We start from the raw sequence: 26,427 nt of genomic DNA on the forward strand, positions 1-26,427 counted from the left end.
TTAATTCTATTTGCAGTTATTTAACTCAGGTTGTCACTTCCCAGCAGTGCCATTGGTGAACTGAGTGCAAAGAAAACTCAAGAGAACATTGGGCATTAGCACACAGCTCAATACATTTCTTTTTTAAGATACATAGACACAGAACGTATGCCTGTAATAACGGTCTCACACACACACACACACACACACACACACACACACACACACAGTTTCCCAGAGAGTCTGCGCCACTGCTGTGGTTTTGTAGCACTTTAGCCTCAACAGCCCCCCAGTTAATGTCCATTAAAACCACAGCGGGGCCTGCAGTCTGGTCCCAGCCGCCAAAGGAAGGGACCAGTGCGCCGCTGGAGAGGGGGACTGATGGTTTCTATGAAGAAAAACAAAACTAAAAACAATAACTGGTCTTTGCAGGGGTGAAAAGATGGCAGCGAACACAAGATGCTTTTAAAGGAGATCGAGATAAGGGCCATTAGGTGATGTCGCCTCGCTGTCTGTGTGAAGACGCACCCAGCGCTGGCGCCTGGGCTCTGCAGAGCATGTGTCAAATCAAAGTCAAACCGGACTGCAGGGTGAACACCCACCAGCACGCACTTTCATCAGCTGCTCAGGGGCATCTGGAGCAACCAATCACACAGCTCCAGAAGTGCTGTTATTTCAAAATGAGGCTCTTTCTGTCTGTGTTTGGAGCATATGAGATTCATAGGTCAATTTGCCCAGTGTAGCATATCCCTGCTGATTTTCTTTAGAGCTGAGGTGATGTTTTATATGAGTTTTTACAGTGGAAACTTCAGGGTTACTGCTGTTTGACTAAGCTGGAGCTTTTTTGGGAGGCTTAGAGTTTCAGACTCAAACATAACAGGTCAGATGTAGCGCCAGTCATCTTCTTGTTCTGATACAGTGCACCACAGTTGCAATTTGTAACTCTCAATGCATCTGAAATATACTTAAACATAGCATGTAAAATGTAGATATGATATAAAAAGGAATGCAGGGCTGCAACGATGATCTGTTATTTTTGTTATTTATCAAATAAGATCAGAGATCAGATAAAAAAGTGGAAAATGTTCATCCCAACCGGTCCAGTCCAAAACCCAAAGACACTCTGTTAACAATGACACAAACCAGAAAATAGAACAAACACTCAGCCAGTGAATCTTTGATGTTTTTGCTAAATAAATAATTCACATAGAGACTACATTTTCAAAATAGTTGTTAGCTGCTATTCTGCAGTTTTTAAGATTTGTATTAAATAGCTAGTGAAGGAAAAGCAGTGTTTGTATAAGAGCAGTGTAATACTGAAATGCATAATTGAAGAATGAAGCTAGTGATACTATGTATTTTTCTTATTGTCAACGAATTCCATAAAAAGACTAAACCAACAATCAATTGGTTGTTGGTTGCTTGGTTAATTTCGTTAACTACACAAAAAAAATGAAATGTTGGCTTTAATTAAATTTATTTTGTCACATAATTGTATTAAATTATTTAAAATGTTATGTAGTTGAACCCTAACATAACATTTTATTTGAAATAACTTAATACACTTGACAAAATAAATTTAATTAATAATACATTTCTTTAAAAAAAAAATTTTTTAAGTGTATGATGAAAAATGTTTGTATGCAACCTTTTTTGAACACAATATATCATTTATAATAAAAGATGAATTTTGTGTTTTGATTCTGCTGATGAGATGAGACAGAACAAAAATATTAGTTGTGGGTTATGCTTTTTTTTTTTTTTTAACAAAAACAGAGATATAGTGATGGACGGGTGAGGGTCCTTCAGTTATGAGAGCCTGTCTGCACTGCCCGACCAGTAAAAACTTCTGTTAATCAAACCCATTATAGTCGTACAATAGTACAATAGAGTGCCACAGCGCTCTTCACCAGCTGTTCGTCCTACTGGGAGCAGCTAGAAACTGTGCAGAGCTCCTTCCTTTTCTGTTCTTCCTCACCCACAGTACTACGTCAGTGGAAGATCTCCACTACATCAACAGACATCAAAGTTTTCATTGAAGACTTCTTTCAAGTCTCTTTTCTCTCTGTCACACACACACACACACACACACACACACACACACACACACACACACACACACACACACACACACACGCATGCACACAAAGAGAAAAAATAAAGAAAACATGACTAATAAGTATTAATATTTTTGTCCTAGGAATGTTAATATTGGCTGCTAACAAGCATTGTGTTTAAGGCTTGTTAGATATTGTTGACATGGCCCTTCATTACCATGAACACACACACTCACTAGTTTATTTTGACTCTGTCCCACACACACCCTGTGTGTTTGTTTTAGCTCAATAAATTACCACTTGCCTTCAGTCCTATCTGGGTAAAGTTTGTTTGAAACCACGGTGTCCAGCTGTCTTTGGAAATTCCTTTTTCTTTTTTAAAACAAATAAACTATTCATCAGTGGCCCATTTTTAAAGTTGAGAAACACATTGTAGATGTGGGATTTCTTTACAATGAAAATGTCTTGAAACAACTTTTAATGTTCAGCTCATTTTAATATTTATTCATTTTTAAAGAAGTAAAAGAAGTCCTATCAGTGACTGTCTTCTTCTCTGGGCAGCAGCCAGTGTTTTTGCAGCATACTGTTGTCACCAGCAGTGTGGCTAGGACACGTAGAGCTGCCGACAAGAGAAGAGTGGCAGGGCAGAGGTGGCAGGTGGCTTCTTGCCACCAGTGTTGGCGTGATGGTTGCTGTGATATTTTGGGGCTGAATAATTTACACCGCAACAACACGTCTCCCCTCGCTGCTGCGAAATGTGGCTCCTGGCTGCATGTTTCATTAATGCCGTCGCCTCCAAACCCTTTCCATAATTCAGAAGGCACTGGAGGAGCTGTAATGTGTCGCCACACAGCTCACTGACACCAGGGACATGGGGAAGGAGATAGAGAGAGGCCGGATGCACAGGAGGTGAAAGATGGGGAGATAGAAAGGGGGAAAGAGAGGGGAAGTGTAAAAGTGCGAGAAAGACTACAGTTCACTGCTTCTATCTAGTTGTTTCACCACCCTGTCCCAATTGGCAGAAAGACCTGGCCCACTTTACCGTGTCACTGGCAGAGGCTGAGCATTGCACCTACCGTGCCTAGAAAGGGCAATAAATTATTTACACTTTGTTGTGTCCTCTTATGTGCTAAATACTGCTCATTCCCATTATGTTGCCTGAGCATCTTATCCGTGCCCCTTTTTAAGGATGTCTCATTAGAGTCTAAAAGTGGTTGGCAACAAATAAATTCACTTTTAATTGATTTATTTTCTGTCAGAGAAGCACTGAAATTCAATACAGCTAAGAGAGTGACAGCGTAATGTTCATTAATCTGAGTAATTCTGCTTACGTGCAATTTGCCTGTGAGATATAATGGCCTCAGACCCTGTATACATGTACGTAACTGGTACTTTCTGATAATACTTCCTCTGCAAATTAGATATTTAAAAAAAAATTCTACATTTCTACATTCATAGTTCTTATCTGGCCTATACAGATGTTACCATACTACGTTTTTATGGTGGATCCCAGAGTGTTAAATTGACAGGCCTTGGATAATCTCCACCTGCTACTTCCATATTTTTTTGATGATTTGTGTTAAAATTATACAAAGAGGTGTGTAGTTGAGCATGCAGATTGACATTTTGAAGCCCAGCCAACTAAACACCAGGTCTCTGTCAGATGTCGTCCTTAAATTATTCACGAAGGTGCTCATGTCTGTAATTTTTGTGTCTGTAATTTCTGTGTCGAGTGTCTAACACTCGTATGGCTGAAAGCCTTTGCAGAAGGTGCTGAAGATCTGTATGACTGCACAGTAAAACACTCTGCTTCACACCTACATCCCTGCAGCTTGATATATCAGATCAGTCTTCTGATCTACATGGCCTATATTAGGGCTGACTGGGGCAATAAAAGTAACACCTGTAATTTAATGGAATGGAAATCAGCAACCCTGCAAACATTACTATCAATAATAATGCTGTGAAATGTAATATGTTCATTGTATTCAATTTAGGTTCCTTCCTCGTCTTCCCCCTCTATGTTATTTCAGGTCTATTGTTTCAGATTGTGCACTGTTTTGCCTGTTTATTAGGTATATTCTCCACAATCACTCAAAATATTCTTACTTTCTTTATTTTTTTTTAAGATTTATTTATATCTGGCCATGCTGTGTAGTAAACCAAGATACTACACTGCTCTCCAGTGTAGTATCAGTTGTGCTGAATGTGTCAAAGTGTGTCAGCTGACCTTCGTCTGCAGCATTCCTCCCACCCTTAGTTGAACACAGTCAAATATAAATGGATGAATGGGTCATACCTAGTTTGAAACGGCATTATATGAATGGAGAATGGTGAGTACACTTTTTCTGGTCTGTTGACTACCAAAGTGCTCATGATAATACTCACCCACAGACTGCACAGCCATTGTGAGCAATCTAGGGTTCAGTAACTCGCCCAAGGACACTTCAACAGGACTGGGGAAGCCACATTCGTACCAGCAAGCCTTTGATTACTAGATTACCTGATCTAACACTTGAGCAACAGCCATGTACCCATACCCACATCACCATAAACGGAGTGTTGATTTGTTGATGTTCCACATTTTTTATTAATCGTTAACAATGAGAGTAAACATCTAGTATAGAGGATGCAAGTTACATTTTAGAGAAGTAAAGGTCAACACGATAACATCAGCAAACTCATGTTTGTCTTGTTTCACTGTCTTATGGCCTGTTCGGACACAGCATGGCAATGGCAGCACTGCGCTCTGAAACTCATCATTTTCAACGGCTCGCACCATGCCTCAGTGGTTTTTTGCTGTGCCAAGCGCGGTGATCAGCGCGGCACACCGCTTGTGCCCAAAGTTCAAACAGGTTAAACTTTGGTCAGGCAGTATGCTGAATGCAGCGGCGACCACTCAGGAAATTGCACCGAAAGGGCTATTAAGCCGAAGCCAAACAGTAATATCATCAGATCTAAAGCCATGTGTCTTGGTCGCAGAGAGGGCCATACCTGTCATTTGTTTACCAGATGATGGTGACTTGGACCATGTGAACATGTAGCATGGGTGAACTGGGAATGGGTCTTGCTGTCTGCAAGTCCTTTCAACTTTTTCATCTCGAGGTGTTTTGCCTGCTTCCCAGGCAGATAGTTGATGAGATTGACATCCAGAGTGGGTTTCAAGTTTACATTGTACAGATTACTGCCCCCCTAAAGGGTGTCCCTCTTAAGAATAAGGTATTAGTCATCATACATGACTGAAAAATGATAGTAACATCTCTGGCATTAAAGTAATATTTGCAAATATCCTTTGTTCTTCAATAAGCCCATATTGTTGAGAGATTTTCCGTATTGACAGCATTTATACCTTACTTAGTAATATATAATAAGTAAGTAATATAGTAATATAATAAAAAAGGTATCCCAGTAAATACTTGTCGTATGGTCAGATAAAGTTCTGCAATCCTTGTTTCTGTCTTTACTGATTGTGTGACCTTTTCCCTCCATACTCGTTGCCTTGTGGAATCAGCTCCTTTCCAAGTGCAGCCTGGCAGATAATGGCTGTTTTGTTTAGTGGTAGATCTGACTGAAGTACATAACATCAATTATTCGGTGGGGGGGGGTAACACTATGTAACACTACGTATTTAGTGAATGTGCCATGTTTTATTCATGCAAATGTCCTGGCCTCACTTGCTTTAGGAGGCTCCAACTTGACGAAACCTTCCCCATGCTTCATTTCACCACCATGAGGCAGTCACGCTGGCATGCAAGAAATTATCTGCGCGTTTCATTTCCCTGTCTTCCTTTGTTGTTTTCCTCTGTGCTGCACAAAACCTGTAGAGGAAATTTCTGTTAAGCTTTGTGCAATGTTTGGAGGAACACTTGAGTTGGCTGTTGGCATGCAGGTGAACAGAACGGGTTTACCTTTGTGGACAAGATGCCTTTGTCTCATCTGGTGGCCCCATCTGCATTTGGCTCAGGCTTTACAGGTTGACACTATCACCCAGTTGAGAAGTTTTCTGCTGACTACTAGAAGAACTTCTACTTGACCCTTCTAACACATTTCCAATCCAGTGAAGCTGCTCTTTGATTGTGAAGCTGTGCTTATCCAAGGATATAATCTGCACAGTACAGACATGAGTGGGGCCATGCCAGAATGAGGGCTTTTAGATCAATGTGCCTCTCCAGAGAGCTGCTGACTTTTTGCACCGACAATAGTACAGGAACAGTGATTTTATTACAGAGGGTGTTTAAACACACCAGCTTTCTGCCAAATGCAAGTAAAGGAAAGAAATCCAAGATGTTTGAAGACATCGGAGCAAACATGGGTAGCTAAATGCTTCCTGTTCTTTGTTGTAAGCTTCACGTTTCAGAAGTCGAAAGTGTCATGATGTGTTACAATGCCATGCCTTACAGTGGTGTACAGTTTTACAATGTCTGAAGATGTAGATCTGCTGCTTATTTTGGCACGCAGCTACATTTGGCTCACTGCCACACAGCGTTCCCCTGAAAGCGCAAACTTCTCTCTTTAAGCTTGTTTTTAGGTTGTATTTGTCTTCATTTAACCCCAGTTGCTTCACAATACCCTCAATCTTTGATCCATCCATATTGTCCTTTCAGTATACTGATATACTGAATAATCACCAAAGTCACACTATGATCTGTTTTGAAGCGTAGGTTTTTGCTTTTAGATTTAGTTATTAAATCGTTGGCAGACATTAACATTACTGAACGAGCAAGGTCCTACAATACTGTGCCTGAATGCAGCCTTTATAGACAGACAGAACTTTGAAACTGCTGCTGCTGCTGCTCTGCTAGCGTGCTACTCATGCTATGCCTCCTGTGTAGATGTGGTGTAAAACTCTACAGTCATGCGAGCAGCTCTATAAGACTGTGCTAAACCCAGGTATTTGACAAACTGAAGTTTTGACCAGATGATGGTCAAACGATGAACAGTTAAGAGATTACCAAAGTTCTGTAAAGATGTGAAGGTTGGGGGCAGAGGGACCATGAGTGCGTGTACAACATTTCATGATAATCCATCCAATAGTTCTTAGGATATTTCAGTCTAGACCAGCGGTGGACTGACTGGCAGACTAACACTGCCATCCATAGAACCATGCTGCTAGAATGACAATGAATGATAAAATTAAGTTTATTCTGTTAAGCAGATAAAGTTGTGCAGTGTTTAAGTGTGTTCTGTATTAGAGGACAATGCTGCATTTACTGCTCTTTGTTAGCCAAGCTGTGATAAATTTCTTCTTTTTAAAAGAACTTAGACAATATGTATATATTTCTAACATCCTGTGATCTTTCAGATGCTGGACAAGCTGCGAGACCGATGGACCAACACTGGTCTCTGGGAGAAGCTGGAGCAACGTAAAACTGTGATCACAGAGCCTCGCGGCGGTGGCAAAGGGGATTTTGATGAATTGCTTCAGGTGTACTATGATGCCATCAAATACTGTGAGGAAAGAGGTGAGTCACACTCTGAATCCTGCATGTCTGTAGATTATTGCTGAAATACATTAAGAGCTCTACATATTACATGTTCATGTATGTATGTGATTTTCTCTGTTATAGATGGTGCACTGCTGATCGCTGTCTGTAGGGGTAAAGTGAGTGAAGGACTAGACTTTACAGATGACAATGCCAGGGCGGTGGTCACCATTGGAATTCCCTTCCCAAACATCAAAGACCTCCAGGTAAGCAGCATCACAACAGACCGCACAAACCCTCATAGCTGGAGGCAGTATGATTTGGCAAACAAGTTACCACCTCTGTGTCACATAACACTTTAGTGATATTTACTGAAACACAGTAGCCAGTCATTGCCTGCTTTCAGGAATAAATTAAATCTCTAGGTCTTGAGAGTTTTAATCATCATAATTCATATAATAATTATTAATGATCGCAATTACTAAGTAAGATTGATTTATTGTGTGTAATTTTAATATGATACAGCCAGGAGATGCTTATCTTTGCATGACCTGCGAGCAGGTTTGTTTGTTTGTTTAATATATAAAAAGGTAAGTTTGTGGTTTTGTGGGAGGTAGTGGTGACTTTCTTGAGACTCTCCTCAAAGTTACATTAACTTTATCATCTGCGATTAGTTCCACCTTCCCCCTCATATAGTCCATAAAACATAATCTACAATGCAAGTCCTGAGTCTTAATGTGTTCTTCATCAAATTCATTGCCAAGAAATTCTAAAATATGAATTTACAAAAAATATATTCTTTAAAATAAATGTGTTAAAACAAGTGCAACTGAACTGAAGTGCTGACATTGCAGTAAAATTTGGGTTTGGGGTATCAAAGGTAAGAAATATAAGTATTTTCAAGTGAAAAGCCAGTCCAAGGTCCAAGTTGAGTTGCAAATCTCTTTTGATGTTGTCAACTCTTAAGTCATCAGATTTGTGACGCGAGTCCAGAACTCGTGTCTTTCATGGTGGAACTTTTTGTGCTCTTTTTAATTAGAACCTCTAACCATCATACCCCCAAAGCTATAAAAACATGAACATATGCAAGCTAGAATTGTGTTTGTGCCTGAAATAAAAATTCAAACAAGGGAGCACCAAATATCTATAAAGTACTCAGGAGCTCTCGCAAAGCTGTGCCAAACGTGACCAGATGTCACACAGTGGATCAGCGGCTGTAGACCAGTGTGTATAGACCATTTATGTTTGGTATCTCAACCAATGGAAATAACCAGATGCCACAACTCCGTTTACTGGACATGGAACCTTCTTTAATGATCATTAAAAGTAAATCCATGTTTACAGATTGAAGCAGCTGCCTGTAAAAATCACCACTTGTTAATTTTTTTGTCCATGATCAAACATTTTGGATCCTGAATAGGATCCTGAACAGAAAAATATGTCTAACAGACATACTCACACTCTCACACAAACACACACACACACACACACATAACCACACAAACCATATGAGAGCATTTCTTTTTGGTGATCCGTGAAAAAAAATCCCAAAGCGATGTTGCTGTGTCTGCCCCATCCTTAGCAGATAAAGTTGACCTTTAAGTTTGACTCTCTCCCCACCTCCCACCTCTCCTCCCCTGTACTCCTCCACATCCTCCTGTCAGAGCACGACGAAGCTTTCACTAACCTGTTCTGTCAGTGTGGCAAGACGTGTGGATGATTGAAGCTTCCCAGAACCTTTCACCTCAGCCAAAGCTGTCAGCTTCACCGTCAGCTCCCAGGGCATCCGTCGTCTTCTTCTTCTCTTCCCTTTATTCTTCTTTTAATTCTTTTTTTATTATATTTTTTTGTTAGATTCTGTGTTTTGGATTAGCTTTGCTGTTCAGGTACATATACTGTAGAAAGGCCAGTATTGTATTGTTGTTTTTGTAGGTTAAGCTGCCAGTTGCTGGTATTTAGTGCCTGACAGTCACGAGATGAAAAATCCCTAGCATTTTGCCAAATTATTTTGTCTGTTACGTAAGAGTTAGAGGGATTTACATGACTACAGGACGCTGAAACCCTTTTTACTAATAAAAACCCACCTGGGTTACAACAGGGGGTTAAGTAACCACATCATAAAGAAATATCAGAACTTTAAATGAAAGAAATTACTCTAATGAGGAAATAAAATGTGCTGAGAAGGTTTTACAGCCAAGCAAATAAATGCAGTACTAGACTCAGAGAGTTATTAGCAAAAGTCTATATTTTATACCACTGAGTATTGACCTAAATATGTCATTGCATAAAGTCTCTTTAATCAGATATCAACTTAAAAAATAGGCAACATCAAATTATTCCACGGGACATACATGAGTGGTCATTGGTATAGTCTATCTTCTAAAAAAACTGAGAACTTCTGGTTAACATGTTTTATCAATATTGTCTGTGTATCTAGTCTGATATCTTCCTCTGCAGCTGAAAACAGTTCCTGATCAATTTCCTCTTGTTTAAGTAATGATTGTTTAACAACTACAGTGGCCAGCTGAGAGTCTTTTTCAAAAATGAAACTATGTATCTGATACTCTTTGTAGAGATATCAATCATCAGTTGCGTAGCAGGGGGTTTGAGTGCCACAGATACAGTGGAGAAGTATGAAGTTTTATCATTCTTAGCACCGGCACACAGATATCACATCCTTTTAGTACCAACATTACATTACGATAAGGATTCCTTTGCTTGAGCAGAATGTTGGTTCAAGTGATGCCGCAACTCATAGTCTATATATAGACTATAGTCTATATTTAAAGCTTTTGCTTTATTAACATGACACAATACCAGAATAAACACAAAATAAGGCAGTAAATATAAACATAATCATGTTAATCCCGTTCCTTTATTAAAAGTCAATATACTGTGTCATGAAAGTGATGCTTTGGTTTAAACCTGCTGCATCAGACTTGAAAAATAATGTGCCTCATCGAGGATGAAACAGGAGATGAGTGGATGGAGCGGAACACCAGGAGGAGGACTGAAAAGCCACAGCTAGTTAGGGCCAAGCTGGAGCTGACCAAGCATGAAGAGACGATGCATTTGTAATGACTTCTTCTGCACTCCACATCCACGCCCTTTGTTTATTTGCCACGTGTGCTCTGCTTCTCAGAGAGCTCACCATCTCCTGCCACATCTAGTCATAATTGTGGCTGTAAGATCAGGTAGGCAAGGCTGACAGTGGTGACTGCTGACACTTTGACTTGCCTTTTAAAGTCACACCGAGACCTTCCTCACAGTCATGACAGAGGGAGCTGAAACCGAAACTATTGCTAATCTTTGTGGTCATTTGTCATTTCGTTCTTTGTAATTCGGTGCTTAGGGGTGAGTTGTTTGTGTGTACAACTGCTGAATCAGATGAATAGGTTAGTGTTATATAAATCAGTCAGACACAGACTGTGTCTCATCTGTATGAAAGGGGTGACCCAGAGCAAAAAGGCATGAATTTAACTTCTGCAGTATTGCTCATATTTCTTCCTGGATGGCTCTTTGCATCTTAAAAACAGATACTGACTAATGATGTTGGCTCCTATCAAGCTACAGCTTGTAAAAATATCACTCCCTACGTCAACTACTCCATTTGGACCTGAGAGACCGTGCTTGTAACATCTCAGTCTTCATTTTTTATTTTACATTTTTCATGCAGCTCATTCTCAGCTTTGCTTCTTTTTCCTTTTCTTCTGTCTAGTTGTCTTTTTTTTCTTCCCCTGTTTTTCCTCTTTCACTGGCAGAGGCAGTGTGGCCCCCAGAGAAGCCCTGGGGGGCTGTAAAGGTCTGTGAGCTAACCCCCTTTACACTGCTGAGATGATAGGGACACTGACACTAATGATTGTCAAAGCCATGCAGCTAGCCCTGGTAGCATACTAAAGTAGCACATACGCAGCACTCTGTCAGAGAGATAATAGACACACACACACACACACACACACACACACACACACACACAGGCACATGGAATGGTGTATCCACGACTGGACAGCCAATACTATTTCATGTGATACTCCACTGGAAGAGGAATTCAGAATTCAGTGTAGGGCTGCACAATTCATCAGATATTAATCATGATCACTATTTTGGCTTCCCACAATTCAGTGAACATGATCGATTGTGATATTAACATTTAAAATGAAAGTCTTATACAACAGAAAGCAGACAGGCAAAACTGAAATCAAGTGCCTGGAGCAGAAGGTAGAGAGCTGCTTCCTTAAAGCGGATGATCATCTGTTGTTTTTGGGATTCAGGATAAGTGATGTTAATCAAGAACAAATCATCAGTGAGAGTGCTTTGACTGAATGTACAATATGATTGATCTATCCTTGTTACCTGCTGAGCTCCTTATGTCCTCACGCATTCACTCAATGCATGATGATCAATTCTGTAACTACATGACAGCATCACATATTTAATACATGGCTAGTATGATAGAGCACCTCTGCTCCCTTTCTCTGTAGTTTAATGTTGGATTTAGTGTAATAATTTTATGGTATATTAATTTCTGCTGGAGCAGTAAGCCTCTACTGCATGATGCTGTGGGAAACATCTGTGGCTGTCTTGCCTCTTATTTTAACCGTGTTAATGTGTTGGAGTTTATTTGTCTTTAAACATAGTTTCACCTGGACAAATGCTCAGCATTAACACCTTATCATATTTACACCACATGTCAATGCACACAGGCACACATACACATGCGTGACATGTTCTTACATTGTCACTTCCATGCACTAGTGCTAACATGTGCACATTCTCTTAAGAGCACACATGGACCCAGACATATTAATTCATTCATTCTATGCCACACTCACACGGCAGCACCCCATTGCTAGAATAAGAGGTGTGAGCCCAGCTTCTCTCCATTTAAACCACTCCAGCACTTTAGATGCCTGCATGGCCTGCATTCCCAGACAGGTATAACTCTCAGACACTACAGCCTAAGCACATAGCATGGCATTTTACTGGCCTGTTGTGTTATTGTGACAAAGATCAAAGGTTGAACTTGAAAAGTCTTCTGCAGAGAAAGCCCTGCCAAAGGTGGTATTATATTTACGTTGCCTTTTTTTTTTTCTCCAATGGCATGTTTTACAGCGAGCAGTCACGTCCTGCGTGAGTGAGTCAAACAATAAGTGGCTTTAACAAGCAATAAAAAGACACTTACAACTGATAAGGCATCTCTCTTAGTTTAATGAAGGGCAGAACCAACCTCTTGCTGCTGCCCTTTTATTAAAGGCTACCACGAGAGCATTTTAATTCTAAGGCCTGCGAGCATGTAAAACGGGTGGATAAAGGGGATTTTGGAGGAATGTTGAAGAGTTTATGGAAGTCATCAAGAAGAGACTGTGATGAATGCTCCAGGCACACTCAAGACACTGTGCATATGGCTTTATCATCATCCACTGAAGGAAGGCTATATAATAAATGATCACCACTTGTACTGTCCTTGTCAGCACCACAGGACAGCTTAGAAAGATGTCTTCAGCATTCTTTTTTGTTGACGCATGTTCAACCCCTTATTTAGCCTTTACCCTTTATTTACCCCTACCCCACAGTCCAAAGTAAATACTCTTACCAAAACAATACTTACAATACTGTGCATCCTTTACAATGTGTTTTTTCATTTAGAAACGAAGCCAGAGAATAAAGCAGGAACTGATCGAATACTAAGACTAATGAACTAATGAATCTAATAAGGAATTCAGTGCCAGCTCTCAATACAAAACCATATTGATGTCTGTTACCAGGGCTAGAGCCAAGACCTCTATCAATCAAGTTTATAATAAGTCTGAGCAGTTTTAAGATCATGGCCGAGGCCTCAACAAGTCAGAATCAAGGCCGAGTCAAAATATCATCATTAACAAGCGAAGTCAGAGTCAAAACGCCCACAGGACAGCAGTCCTGCAATTAGACTGAGAACATTTCTGTCCAAAACCAAATGGCTTAACCCATCCACGAAACTGAAACTGGAAGAAAAAAGAGATTCAAGATTGACACCTGACTTTAGATCTTCATTACCACTCTGCTCAATAACAATAGGCCTTAACTTGCACATATACTGTAGGTATCAGCTTGACTTTCCTGTTCATTGACGTTCCACATTAAAGTCTGTGTAAAGGCAATTCTGAGATTTCTTTCCAAATACATAAGATATGTTGGAAAATAGTTACAGTTGTCCCTCACTATAACGCGGTTCACCTTTCGCGGCCTCGCTGTTGATTTTTTTTTTGTGTAATTGCATGCTTTTTTTTTACAGCATACTGTACAGTATAAACGTACATTGTGTTCGACGTCCTGATTGGCTAAGGGAGTACTGTACAAAATGTGTTGTATGTTCTGCACTCGGAAAAAAACACCTGCACCAAGGCCTTCAGAGGAAAAAGCCGTTACAGCGGAGCGGCACCAGGACAAAGAGGAAATGTGAAATACGGTTTCATTTACTAATACAGTATTGTACTTATTTTTGTTAAATCTGCGAAAGTTTGAACTTTGAGAAATGTGAGAAAATGTTAATGCCTGTCTGAGAAAAGTGTATAAAAGTGTGTGGTTAGGGGTTTTACGGCCTTAAAACATGTATAATAATTGTAAAAAATAAAGCTGATTACTTTGCGGATTTCGTCTATTGCGGGTTATTTTTAGATTGTATCCCGCGCGATAAACGAGGGACCACTGTACTGAAAACATGTGAAAAGACTTTGAAGATATATTACTAAAATGTGCAGTTAGAGGTTCAAACAGTTTTTCACCAGTTTTCAGTCCAGGATTTTGTGGGCGGTCCTTAAAGGGCGGCTTGATGACACGCTGAGGCCACCCTGAGCATACCCCTGCACCCCTAGCAGAGAGATAGGGATGAATTCATCTCGCTCAGTGTTTCAAAGTTAGTCATGTTATTTTCTCAACTTGCTTCAAAATGGCTGCTTGACTGCTCCCATGAGTAGGCGTGGCTTCAGTGCATTAAGCAGACACGCCCCCCACAGTCCTGGAGCTGAGAGTTCATTTTTACCTGATTTTGACACCTCATTTCATAAACTTGTCGATATTTTTAATCATTCAAATTTGGCTGGGTGGTTAATAACTCAGAACACACTCAGTCTGTTCTTACTTTACATGGACTTGACATTTCTTTTAGTGGACTTCTGTTCTCTGATGTTCCACTAAAAAGTAAACTTAATTTGGAACATCAGTCAAAGAATAAGTAGGATTCTGTGTGTAGCCTTGGTGTGAGCTGATCCATGAGCATGTTGGAAACCAGTGTGATAGTCTGTGGACACCGTCTTCAAGGCGAGCCACTCAGCTGTCAGCTCAGCCTTATGTGGCAGATGAGGCGCTCAGCAATCTCAGTGACAGGCACAAGATGTCCCGGACTGCCAGGGGCGTGCACACTGACACTGACGCGCGCACACAGACACACACCCTGCGTAAAATGTAGCTCAAACAGATGCGCTCAACTGCGAATCATGCCTAGTGGTGAAATATATGTTTTTAGGGATGAACAGGTAGCTGTAGAGGACAAGGCCAAAGCAAGCGAGTGATCTCTTGACATTTTAACTAATCCCTTCTAGCTTGTGGTTTCTTGCACATTTGCAAGATTTGCTAGCAGCCAGAATTGGCTTTTTCACATATGCAACCTGTCATGTTGGATCTCATGGCGACATGGTACAGACCAGGGATGTGATGGCTCGAATGCTGAAATGGACTGTGATTGGATTTAGATGACACCGCTGGCTCGAGGCTACTGGCCTTTCTGTTCAAGCTGTGGGTTTAGAAGTAGATTCTTTAACTGCTCTGGTGTCTCATACATTGGCAAACATCTCACCATGAAGCTTGCCGTATTAACAAGACTTCCTGTAACATGGCTACATGAGATGCTTCCGACTGACAGCCTGCACTACTATTGTACTTATGCAGATAAGACTTTATCAGTCCTAAGCCTTCTTCTTTCAGCCTATAAACGTATTTCAGTGTCAGAGTTAAGGTTGTCTGTGGTGGCAGGTGTTGCTCAGTTGTTTGTATGCTCCTCAGGTGAGATGTTATTAGTCATAGTCCAACTTTGGGGCGACATTTAGGGTTTCCCGTGACTCTGCTTGTTTGTTTATGTACACAGGCCCAGACAGGCCACTGTGGCATTGAGTGATGCGTGTGAGGGAACAGGCTGTACCTGCCACGGTCCCCGTGTTTGGTGGCTCAGGGCGAACACACGGTGCCTGTCAAAAGCAGTTAAAGCCCCGTTCAGCAGCCTGCCCTGCATGGCATCCCGTCAGATGCCAGCTGAACTTTTCACTTGTCAATTCTGAAAGGTTAGCGCTAAAATCAGCAGCGACAGATGCAAATGGATGGGTGCTTTCCTGGCATTTTTGTGCAGGGATGCTTCGTGTCACCTAAATCACCTTGTGCGCCCCCTCGATTCTACTTTCTCATGGCGTCTCTTTAGCCCCTCTCAGAACACATCTCTCTACAATGATAGGTATAACAGACCCTTCAGGTCCTCAGTCACATATTTATTTGGGGTTTAGTTTAGCCTAGATCCATCACCCACTTGTGGATGGATGGATAGATGGATTAGACATGGATAGACAGGTTTTTAGTTCAATATGTTAACTAGTCATATGACAGCCAGTAACTAACTTATTCAAAAATATTCTTGGACATTTTGCCTTTATTTTTTCTTAAAAGTGTATAAAAGAGACGTGAAAAAGTTAAGACTCCTCAAACAATATCAACATTTACCTAATTGGTATCAGAGTTTGTAGGTTGCTCGAACAATTTTCTAATTGTATTTTTAACAGTAAGACACACACACACACACACACACACACACACACACACACACACACACACACAGTGAGGTATATTTTGACTTCGATGGAGTGCTGTCCACCATGGAGTCTGCTTCCCAAGGGTGGCTTGCAATAAGGTTTGATTTGGCCTGATGTTTCTAGGGAATAAAAAAGTTGAAATTCATAATATACATGTTTTATGCTCTTTGAATATGTAGCATCCCTAATTATTAATTATTTTTCATAATTTGAGCATGCTGAGCAGAGTGACACCGGTGAAGTAATCATTAAGGGAACTTGTGATCGTGTATTTGGTCTTTAAAACATGGTGTACTAGAAAACAGTTGTGCAATTTGATTTTCAATTTAATGGATCTGCATCCAAACACTGTCCCAGAGTCACTGAATGATCTTTTAACATACTGGCCTGCGCTTTCAGGTGGAACTGAAGATGAAATACAATGATCAGCACAGCAAGTCCAGAGGTCTTCTCCCAGGCCACCGTTGGTATGAGATTCAAGCCTACAGAGCTCTAAACCAGGCCCTGGGGAGGTGCATCCGCCACAGGAATGACTGGGGGGCCCTAATTCTGGTGGACGAGCGTTACAGGAGTAATCCCAATAAATACATCACAGGTACTCAACGCTTCCAGTCTGTGAACACTGACTGACTGCACAGCCTCTCACTTTGAACACTAGATGGCAACATTTATCCACTGTAAAACTTGTGGTAGTGTTTGTCTCATATATGCGTGTCTGTTTGTGTGTGTTTGTGGCTGTCTGTCTGTCTGTGTGTGCAATCTTAGGTCTGTCTAAATGGGTCCGCCAGCTCGTCCAGCATCATGACACCTTCAGCAATGCCATGCAGTCTCTGGTGGCATTCTCTCAGGGGCAACAGAAGGTGGAGGCGGAGGTCGTCCCTGCAGACAGTCAGACCCCCAGCTCTACTGTCTCCTCTCCAAATGGTCACTTGCCACTTACTGTAGAGGGACGGGGTCTACCCAAGGCCTCAGAGCCTCAGATACCCTGCACGTGGGCCAAACGTCCTGAAGCTCAGCAGGACACAAGCCCTCCAATCGGTTTCCTTTCTCATACACAGTTGAAAGCTGAGCAAGATGACAAAGCAGGTGAGCTGAACTTAAGTGCTGAAAAAGTAGTTTTTTTGTGCTGCAAGGTTAATATATTGCTCAAGTCTTGTCATTTGTAATAATGATTTTACCTTTTTATGATGAAATAATCATCAACGATCTGGTCTCTCATGTACAGTGTCATTTTTACAAAAACATATATTTTTTGCAGTGGATTAATCCACATTTAGTGCTTGTGTGTGTGATTGCGTCAAAATAAAGTAGTGTGTGTTTTCATCGAATGAAGGTGTATATCACCCAGTGCAGCAGTGTGGCTCATTACTCTGTTTTTAATAATTTTTTGGACAACATTGGAGCTCTGTGGCAGAGACGAAGAAGACATTCACAGATAATACAAAAGTTTGCAGGCTGCTATAAGCTTTAACATTCAGAAAAATATAGAAAATCACCAGCCTTGTTATATTCACATATTCATGAATGAATGGGAATGAATGCATTTTTTGTGCTGCGGTTAGGTTACTTGTTAGAGGTAAAGTTCACCTCAGGTATGCCTTTTATTTTGAAAATAAAGTTGCCTGAGAAACCAGGGAACCAAAAGTGACACCAGAACCGACAAAAACACCCTCGGCTACAAAAGAAATAATGTTTCGCTCTGCCTGGACACTGAATAACTCTGAATAACATTCCTGAGGAGAGAAAAGCACTGCTTTGAAATGTCAATTCTAGTATCTGCTTTCATTCTCTTTAGTTCATGATAGTGATGTGATCAAGATGTCCCTGTTACTCTAAAGTACATCAAGATTTTAGCCAATTAGAATTACACTGTTACACTGTCTGGGACCTTCTTTCTTCCTAAATTCTGACATTTAAAGCAGTGCTGTTTTTAAAAAGGTGCACACATTCTTGTGCTCCGGGATGTATGAGCATGACATCATCACAAGAAAAATATGTTGAGACGACGTGTTTGCACATCCCCGTGGCGCGAGCTCATTGTCTTGGAGGTCATGACAAGGTTGAACTGTTAGCCCAGTCGAATTCAGTTTGGTGGACAGGGGTGGTAACATAGTAGTAGCACACACCCCCACCCTCCCCTCATGGACTGGGAGGGATGGTGGGGGCGGGGGCCATGGGATCAGTTGAGTGGCTTGCCTCATTACTGTAAGGTCTTTTGCGTGCCTGAGTGGCGCTGGAGCAAGCTGATGAGCAGATGTTGGACTGTTGCTTTTAATTAAATCCCCTTGACCTTTGTTTGGGTTATATTGAGCATAAACACACATTTATATGTTTGTTCTTATAAAACAGCCTTAGCAGGCACGGTACTCCCATGGTGAGACTTCTTTGTCATTCTTGACATGTTGTCAGAGTTTAGTTATATGCTAGTAGTACATTAATAATAGCCCTATGTTTTGTTTTCCTACTGCAGAATATTTGAAGATGATGCACAGTCCCCCAGTGGAGCCCCTTTCACATCAAAAAAAAGGAAAGGCGCAGCCTCTGTACCACATTTTCACCTCCAGCCCCATCAGCACCCGCTTCAAGAAGCCAATCTTTAAAGAAAAAATGCCCAGTGACTCCAGGCAGCAAGTGGAAACATCTAATCATTCTGAGCACAAGGAAAAACAGCAGATCTCGTCTCCACAACAGAAGACCGAGGCCGCTTGTCTTGAACAAGAGGCTCCAGACAGCTCCAGTGAATTTAAAGTGGAACCACACAATATGGCTCCAGAGCCAGCTACAGTGACGGTCTCTCCCAGATGTGAAAGTGAACCGCCCTCAGCACACAATCCAGATGAAGATGAAGAGGACGAGGACCAGACTGTCTTCTTTTCTCCAGAACTTTTTGAGGGCGACGACAACGAAGGAAGCCCACACAAAGAGGCAGATGCAGAGTCGCCGCCCAGAATGGAGAGCCCTGCACTGCTGTCAGAAGAACTTTTAGGTTCTGAGCAGGCCCAAGGGCAAGGACAGTCCTCTGCTTTTGATGGACAGAGTGCTGTTTCAGTCAGTAAGGAGAGCACAGAGCTGTCACAGGGACAGAATCAGGAAATCAGAGGACAGAAGCAAGGTGAGGAGGTGGATGATCAGAACAGGCAGACAAACAGGAGGCTTCACAGACTGTCCAGGTCCAGGCAGAAAGTTCCCTCCACTTCATCAGGTAACTAACAGCCTGGGGAAAAGAAATATTGTGACCAAAACAGAAAGTCTTATATGCAAATGACATGTTCAGTGCACATTATGTTGGCCAAAGATTTCCCACCAAACTAGCAGTGGGCAGTGCGGTGTGAAATATTCAGTCCATACAGTTGTTGCATAAGTTTTATATTTCATCCTGTAGAAATCCATAAACACTATATTGTCTGCTGCTTTAGACAACTAGCCCACACATATGCACACAGTAGACGATGAGGCTTCAGCCATCTCAGATCAGCTTCTTATGCAGTGTGACAGCACAGCTTATTAAGACCATTAAGGCCTGTTCTCAGTTAAAAACAAAGAGCTGACCAACAAAACTGCAGCGCTGATTGAATGTACATTTAAACAAATCATTAAAAAAACGAAACCTCAAAGTCATTTGTTTTCTGTGGAAGTGGGTAATGATTGTTCTGTTTTAATGATGTGTCTGTAGATTACAGGCAAGGAATAGATGGTTTAGACATGCCCGATTTCACCTAGAGAAGACCTTCACATTTTCATTGTCCAATTATGTAATTATGTGCTGTAAACTTTATTGGTATCTGTGTGTGGGTACATGTCTTTCAGTACAAGCATCCATATGAATCCTGATAATTAAATGTTAGCATTTCATTAACGTTTTCTCATCCTTTTTTTTTTTTTTCATGGTCTAGTTTCAGTGGTGGAAGTTAAAGTGCAGAAATATCATAATTTACTCAAAGTGGTAGTATGTAATACAGTACAAAATACATAATTTCCCTCTTAAATATAATAAAAAAACAGCATAAAATGAAAATACTTGAGTAAAGTACTTGCAATACTAATAAAGTAAATCCACTTTTCAACTCTGCTCTCTCTCCTGCTCTTGCTTTGCACTTTGAATTAATTCAAATTATGTTTCAAATATTTTGTTCATTATTAATATCAGTGAGGATAGACTTGGCCTCTCAGTGTAACACAGTATACATCAACAACACAAACTACAGCATCCACATTTAGCTGCACCCATTCCCTAAAACAGTTTTTATAAGCACTTTTCTGGATACTTAAAAACACTTTCCATAAAAACATTCAACTTCATGAAGTTGTTGTTTTATTAGACTGCACCAGTTTTAGCTTTTTAGCTCTGTCGCTATTACAGTATGTATTTAAATACGTTCATTAAATAGCTCACATTTAATTCATCTAAATACATTCAAACTAAATCACTGATCTCATCAGTCATTTACAGTGTAGTTTCCATATTTGTAGTCCTTAATTCACTGACATTTAGGTCTTAACCTCTTTATTCGTGGAGGACAACACTCTGTGACCTATGTATGTCCAATACAGTACTATGTGTAATCAGCACTTTAATGGCCATATTTGATTGTCTGGGGAACTGAGGTCATTTAATCAAGCCAATGCTAAATGCATAATCACCAACAAGCTGAGTCGGAGGGAGACAGAAAAAATGAGATTAAACATGATTACAATGATGTGATTTGTCTCATTACAGCTCTAACTTCACCAATGTGTGATTTGTGCAGACGAGCAGAGCACACAAGTGTTCCATTAAAGCCTTTCTTTGCTCATCAGCTGCCTCCCCAAGACCCTTGTATATGTAATCATGCATGACCACTCGTTAACATCATCAAAACACAGAGCACGGAGAGGCCGGCGAATGTGTGTTAAAAGCACTTAATAGGGAGCCCGCATTACCGAAAGAATCAGTAATGGCTGTGAATGACTGTGTTTTTTCCCATTAGACTAATTCATCCTTTCCCCCAAGCCTCACATTATTAAAGCTACACTAAGACGGCATTTTTATTTAAAAAATACACCAGAAATAATCACAAAGCGGACATGCAACAGAAAAAGCGCAACGTCCAGATTAATTGAAATCCCACAGATTTGTGCTGTTTGCCCAAACTAAATTGTGGTATTGGGAACGATCAGCATGCTGTTGACACAAAGTGACTAATCAAAAGTTTTTCAGTACTTTGTTTGAGAAAGTTGGACCCACTACTGTTGTAACTGTAGACCAGCCACAGTGAAGAATGAGTCCAGAGCACTGACCTTTTGTTGAATTCAGTTTCACCATTAACCCCAGTGTTACAACTGACCTATCATTATGTTAACAAGAATAAAAAATAATTCATGTATTCACCCTTCAGTGGTCCAAAATATACTGGGTTCTTCCATGGTCCATGCTACACCCTTCCACCAAGTCAGGCCAGTAGTTTTCCCATTATCCTACTGACACCCAAACAAACAATGAAAACACGACCTCCACTGGGAGATGATAGTGGTGTCGACGTTGAGGAAAAATATTGAAAGTATTTCAAGAGTTTGCTGTTTGATGTGTATCGATGGTACATCATGTTTACCGGGTAAGACCTCATTCACTGCAACGCTGACTCAGCCACTTCCTTCATTTCAATAAGGTTTACACTTTCAGTTTGTTTCAGTGTTTCACTGTCCCTCGTAAATCTTATTTCACAGAATGCTCACTCATTCATGTCATTGAAAGACAGTGCATGGTGCACAGTGGACCAGCTTGTGTACAAGTGCAAATCATGGTGAAATTAGTAATTCTACTGTTGACCTCCCGATCTTAAAAAATTACCATTTATTGTTATAGGTAGTAAAACTAAGTAGTTTTAGTGTTACTAATAGCTGCGCAGTGGAGTTTCAAAGCTCTTTCTTGATCTTCTAAACCATCGACTAATGTACCATGGGTTTTTCTGGTTATTCTGGAGTTTTTCAATCGTCACAGGAGTTACATGGGGTTTTAAATGATTGTCAAGAATGAACAGTTTATTCCAACTTAGGAAACCTATTAATCTTTTTCCCCAACAATGTGACATTGACAGGTGAAGGCTGTGAGGTCAAGAATGTAGGAAGAGTAAGTGTTCAGAAGATTGAGACCAGGAGCAGCCACAGGAGGACAGACAAGGCCAGAGCAGATCATGAGTTAAAGGTAATGAACCTGGATTTAAAGAGCAGACCGTCCAGATCCAGACCAGTCAGAGTGAACAGCTCAAAAAAAGACAGAGTTCAAGAGAATTCTTATCAGGTACATCTTTTGCCAGACCATCAGGACAATATCAGGATTACCTACCAACAGACAGAACAAGTCTTGAAACTAAGTGTAAAGAACAGATTGACTGAGTCAGAAAAGTCCTCTGTGGGTGTGAGAGAACACATAGAGTTTGATGTTGTGACTCCTCAAAAAGAAGACATAAGGTCTCTGCAAGAAGCTGATGCAGCAGAATGTAGACCTACAAGTCCAGCAGTGGATTGTCCAGGAAGTCTGCACAGCAGCCAGAAAGGTAAATATAGAACTTCAAATCACATGTTGTGCAGTGTGAACAGGATGAAGCTTGAACAGAATCATTTAACTCAATACACTGAGGCATGCATGCTTGTGTGTATTTGAGCTCATCTGGCCTTTTTCCACAATCTCTTGCCAGTTCTTGATTTCAGCCTGAACGATATCTCCCACAATTTGTAGCATTGCCAAGCATCGTAATGATCAGTCATCAGCATTCACTACACTCACTATAACAATGGGCCTCATGCAGTCACCTCCAGATGCACAAAACATTCTTAACCATCCAAATCTGCTCTGACCCAGGTGTGGTGAATGATGTATCCCACTTGATCATAAATTGGAGGGGCGTGGCAGATTGTTTTAGCATAATAATAATTTGTACACTGTGAAAATAACATGTTTTTTTTCTTACCTTGGTGAGAGTGTTCTTGACCACTGTCACCCAAAAGAAGAGCAAAAATAACTAATGGTTCATTGCAGAAATCAACGGGTGCACACAAAATGAGACCATATCCTGGATACGAACAAAAATGAGAGAAAACCTGTTTGTATATCTCTTCCTGCATGATCCTCAATGTGTCATACAGCACTTTTGCAAACACCACAATAACGCCTCTCTTATGATCACCAGCCAATCACAGCTGCAGTGGGTCTCCATGTGTTATATTTGTTGCCCAAGTGCACAGTTAAATCTGTAACTCTGTTGGAGCTTTGGAGCCGCACAGCATGTGACATTATATAATGACTTCCACATACTTAGGCAGCATATACATCATGTACAGTTTAGGTTGTAAAAGTGTTCAACAATGATTTTTGACATTAAGATCTGCTTCCTGAAAATGGAAAACTGCTTCAAACATTTTATGGAGTCTGAAAAACTTCCTGTTGAGTTGTGGAGTTTGACAGGTGATTTCCTAGCTGGATACTTCGAGCAGTATTTCATTTCAGTATGATTATTTCAATAGCTACTACTTCGGCTGCTGGAGTGCAACATCCACATACATGACAGGTCTACCGAAACACAGCAGTGAACACTGACTCCTGCTCTTGTTTTAGCTCGTTTTACTATTTGTTAATTAATGTGTAGTGAAATTGATGGGGAATTGTATAGAACACTTAAATAACAGCTGCTGCCTGATAGAACGTTGGAGACCTTTTCTAGCTTTAAATTACAGAATATCACGTCATATAATAATGTATTACTTAAACACTTAATACATTTAAATTCAATTAAACAAGTTGTTATTAAGGTCCAGTGTGTTGAATATAGTGTCATCAAGTGGTGAGGCTGCAGGCTGCAACCAACTGAATGTTCTCTGCCTCACTACCAAGTGATAATCTACAGTGGCTGCGAAAAAACATGAAAGACTCTGTCTAGACCCAGAGTTTCATTCTGAGCTACTATAAAAACATGGCTGTGCAACATGGCGGCCTCGGATTCTAATGTTACCAAAACACAATGATTCTTGGATCCTATCTCGCCGGGCGCTCGTTAAGAGTATCCTGGCTTGAACAGCTGTCCACATCTCATCATCTCATCACAGGGGTGCCCCAAGGCTTGGTGCTGGGCCCCTTCTATTTGCTATTTACACCACCTCCCTGGGTCCAATTATCCGTTCACATGGCTTTTCCTACCACTGCTTTGCAGATGACACTCTGCTCTATCTGACAACCCCTCGGTTTCTGCACGTGCCTCCGCATTAAATTTAAATCACTAATGGCTAGACTTATTGTCTGTTGTTCCCCGTTGGTGGCATACACTACCCGTTCCGACCAAAGCAGGGCCATCCGTCTCTACCTTTGGGGGGAAAAAAAAAAAAAAACTCCTGAAGACCTCCAGCTCTTCAGAGAGTACCTCCTCTGCTAGCACTACCAAAACTGGACATGCTAAATCTATTCCCCCTAGTACTGTCACAGTACTTATTGCTGCACTAACGTGTCCTAGTCACAATTTACCATGATTGTTTCCCTTTTTTGTAAGTCACTTGGGATAAAAGCGTCTGCTAAATGACTAAATGTAAATGTTATTTTCAGGTAAAAGATCCTCCTAAATGTTACACACTAGACCTTTAAAGCACGTCAACATGTTTAAACATTTTGACAAAAGGTCTTTTTAATGCAGCTATTTTATTTACGTCAACTAAAAGTTAACTATAATTTTTTCAACCAAGCTATAAAAGTGCAGAGATCTTGCAAGCAGAAACACAGATTTAAGAAGACCTCTCCAAAATTAAAGGTAAGTTCCAAGTTAACCTGTTTTATGTTTTTTTTAGCAAGTCACAGCAGACGGTCGCACTGTTAATCTATACTATGCTTATCTTTTACCTTGTATTGTAATATTAATATACTGTGTATATATTATGATTTTAAATTCAAATAATTTCTTTCAAGCAGGACACAGAAATGCATTATAGGATATATAAAAGCCAAACCAATATTGACAGAGATCAGTGCTGCCGTCCACCTGCAGTGATGCTTTTTGTATTAAGTCTGTTTTCTCTCTGTGCTGCACACAGACACACATAAAGAAAACACAGTGGATGGTAATGAGTCATATCACCACATCCTGTGTGAACACAGTGTGAAAATCAAAGCGACTGACGTCAACACATGCCAAAAGCAACACAAATACACGATCAAAGCACGGCACCGAAACAGAAAAAGTTTGGATCATTCAGACATTAAGAAACGCTCGCAGATCCATCAAGACAAAACAGTTTTACTCTTTGTAGGCAGTGTCTCTGTGACGAATCTCAAAAATGTTTCCTGACCATCATTGCTAATGGTTTACATATAAAAAGAATGTTTTGAGACATGGCAGAGCCTGAGTGGTTTATTTTTTGTTCTACTTACAGAAAGTTAAAAGTCAGAAGCCGTGCTCTCTGGGACTCTACTGTTCTGCTTGTAAAATGGAACTTCTACCCTTAGCACATGGTAATTTCTGTGAAATCCCTGTCACGTTTCAGTTTATTTACCACAGCTAAATAATGAGTCAAAGCATTCCATGGAGTGAACGTGTGACCGTATTTTCACTGTCGTGACATTCATTTTTTCAGGTGCGTTGGAACATGCTGCCTGTGAATTTGAACATCTATCTCTTCTGAGAAAAGACACATTCGGTCCTGCAGCAATGACCCGCTGCTGCCGGTGTGCACCACATCAGCCATCAGTTTCAGACAACTCAGGCTCACTGCTGGTGGTCCGGAGTCTCACAGCACCGGAGGCCCTAAGGACCACTCTGCAACCATACTGTGATGAGAGTTCAACTGGTGGGTTGACAGCTCGTCTGATTAGACAAGAACAAAGTCTAAAAAGTAATTGTGGCAAATCAACAAGTTACTCAAAAAAATCTGCCAGTGATCCCACAACTGGGCATTCCGCCTTAAAACTAGGTGGAATAATTAAATATGTTGCCACATTTTTTGAAGAAATTACTAAATTATTTCCATGATTGCTTTAAATGATAAAAAATGAGTTATATGCTGGTTCTTCTTCCGTCCCTGTTTTAAAAACATTTAAACATGTCAACCTCTCACTTTGATCCTTTTATGACACTGTTTTTCCTCTAAAGTCGGTAAAGTTGCACGGTCTCCCACTGG

The 26,427-nt window shown here is 40.7% G+C and overlaps 1 protein-coding gene across 8 annotated transcripts in view; it reads left to right on the forward strand.

Moving 5' to 3' along the window:
* brip1 (BRCA1 interacting helicase 1) overlaps positions 1–26,427 on the forward strand; it is a 107,942-nt gene that overhangs the window by 19,243 nt on the left and 62,272 nt on the right. For 2 of the 8 annotated variants that reach the window (XM_019269234.2, XM_027280416.1), the window contains exons 15-23: positions 7,339–7,498; positions 7,604–7,725; positions 16,693–16,888; positions 17,059–17,379; positions 18,764–19,495; positions 22,368–22,826; positions 25,000–25,064; positions 25,684–25,762; positions 25,885–26,097. In XM_019269234.2, the coding sequence (XP_019124779.2) occupies positions 7,339–7,498; positions 7,604–7,725; positions 16,693–16,888; positions 17,059–17,379; positions 18,764–19,495; positions 22,368–22,826; positions 25,000–25,064; positions 25,684–25,762; positions 25,885–26,097 (2,347 nt within the window). Of the gene's footprint in view, positions 1–7,338; positions 7,499–7,603; positions 7,726–16,692; positions 16,889–17,058; positions 17,380–18,763; positions 20,150–22,367; positions 22,827–24,999; positions 25,065–25,683; positions 25,763–25,884; positions 26,098–26,427 lie in introns of those variants that run through there. The other 6 variants (XM_027280418.1, XM_027280417.1, XM_027280419.1 and 3 more) reach the window with 5 other exon arrangements.

Source organism: Larimichthys crocea, chromosome VII (genome assembly GCF_000972845.2).
Source record: "Larimichthys crocea isolate SSNF chromosome VII, L_crocea_2.0, whole genome shotgun sequence".
In the NCBI taxonomy this organism is placed as follows: Eukaryota; Metazoa; Chordata; class Actinopteri; family Sciaenidae; genus Larimichthys; species Larimichthys crocea.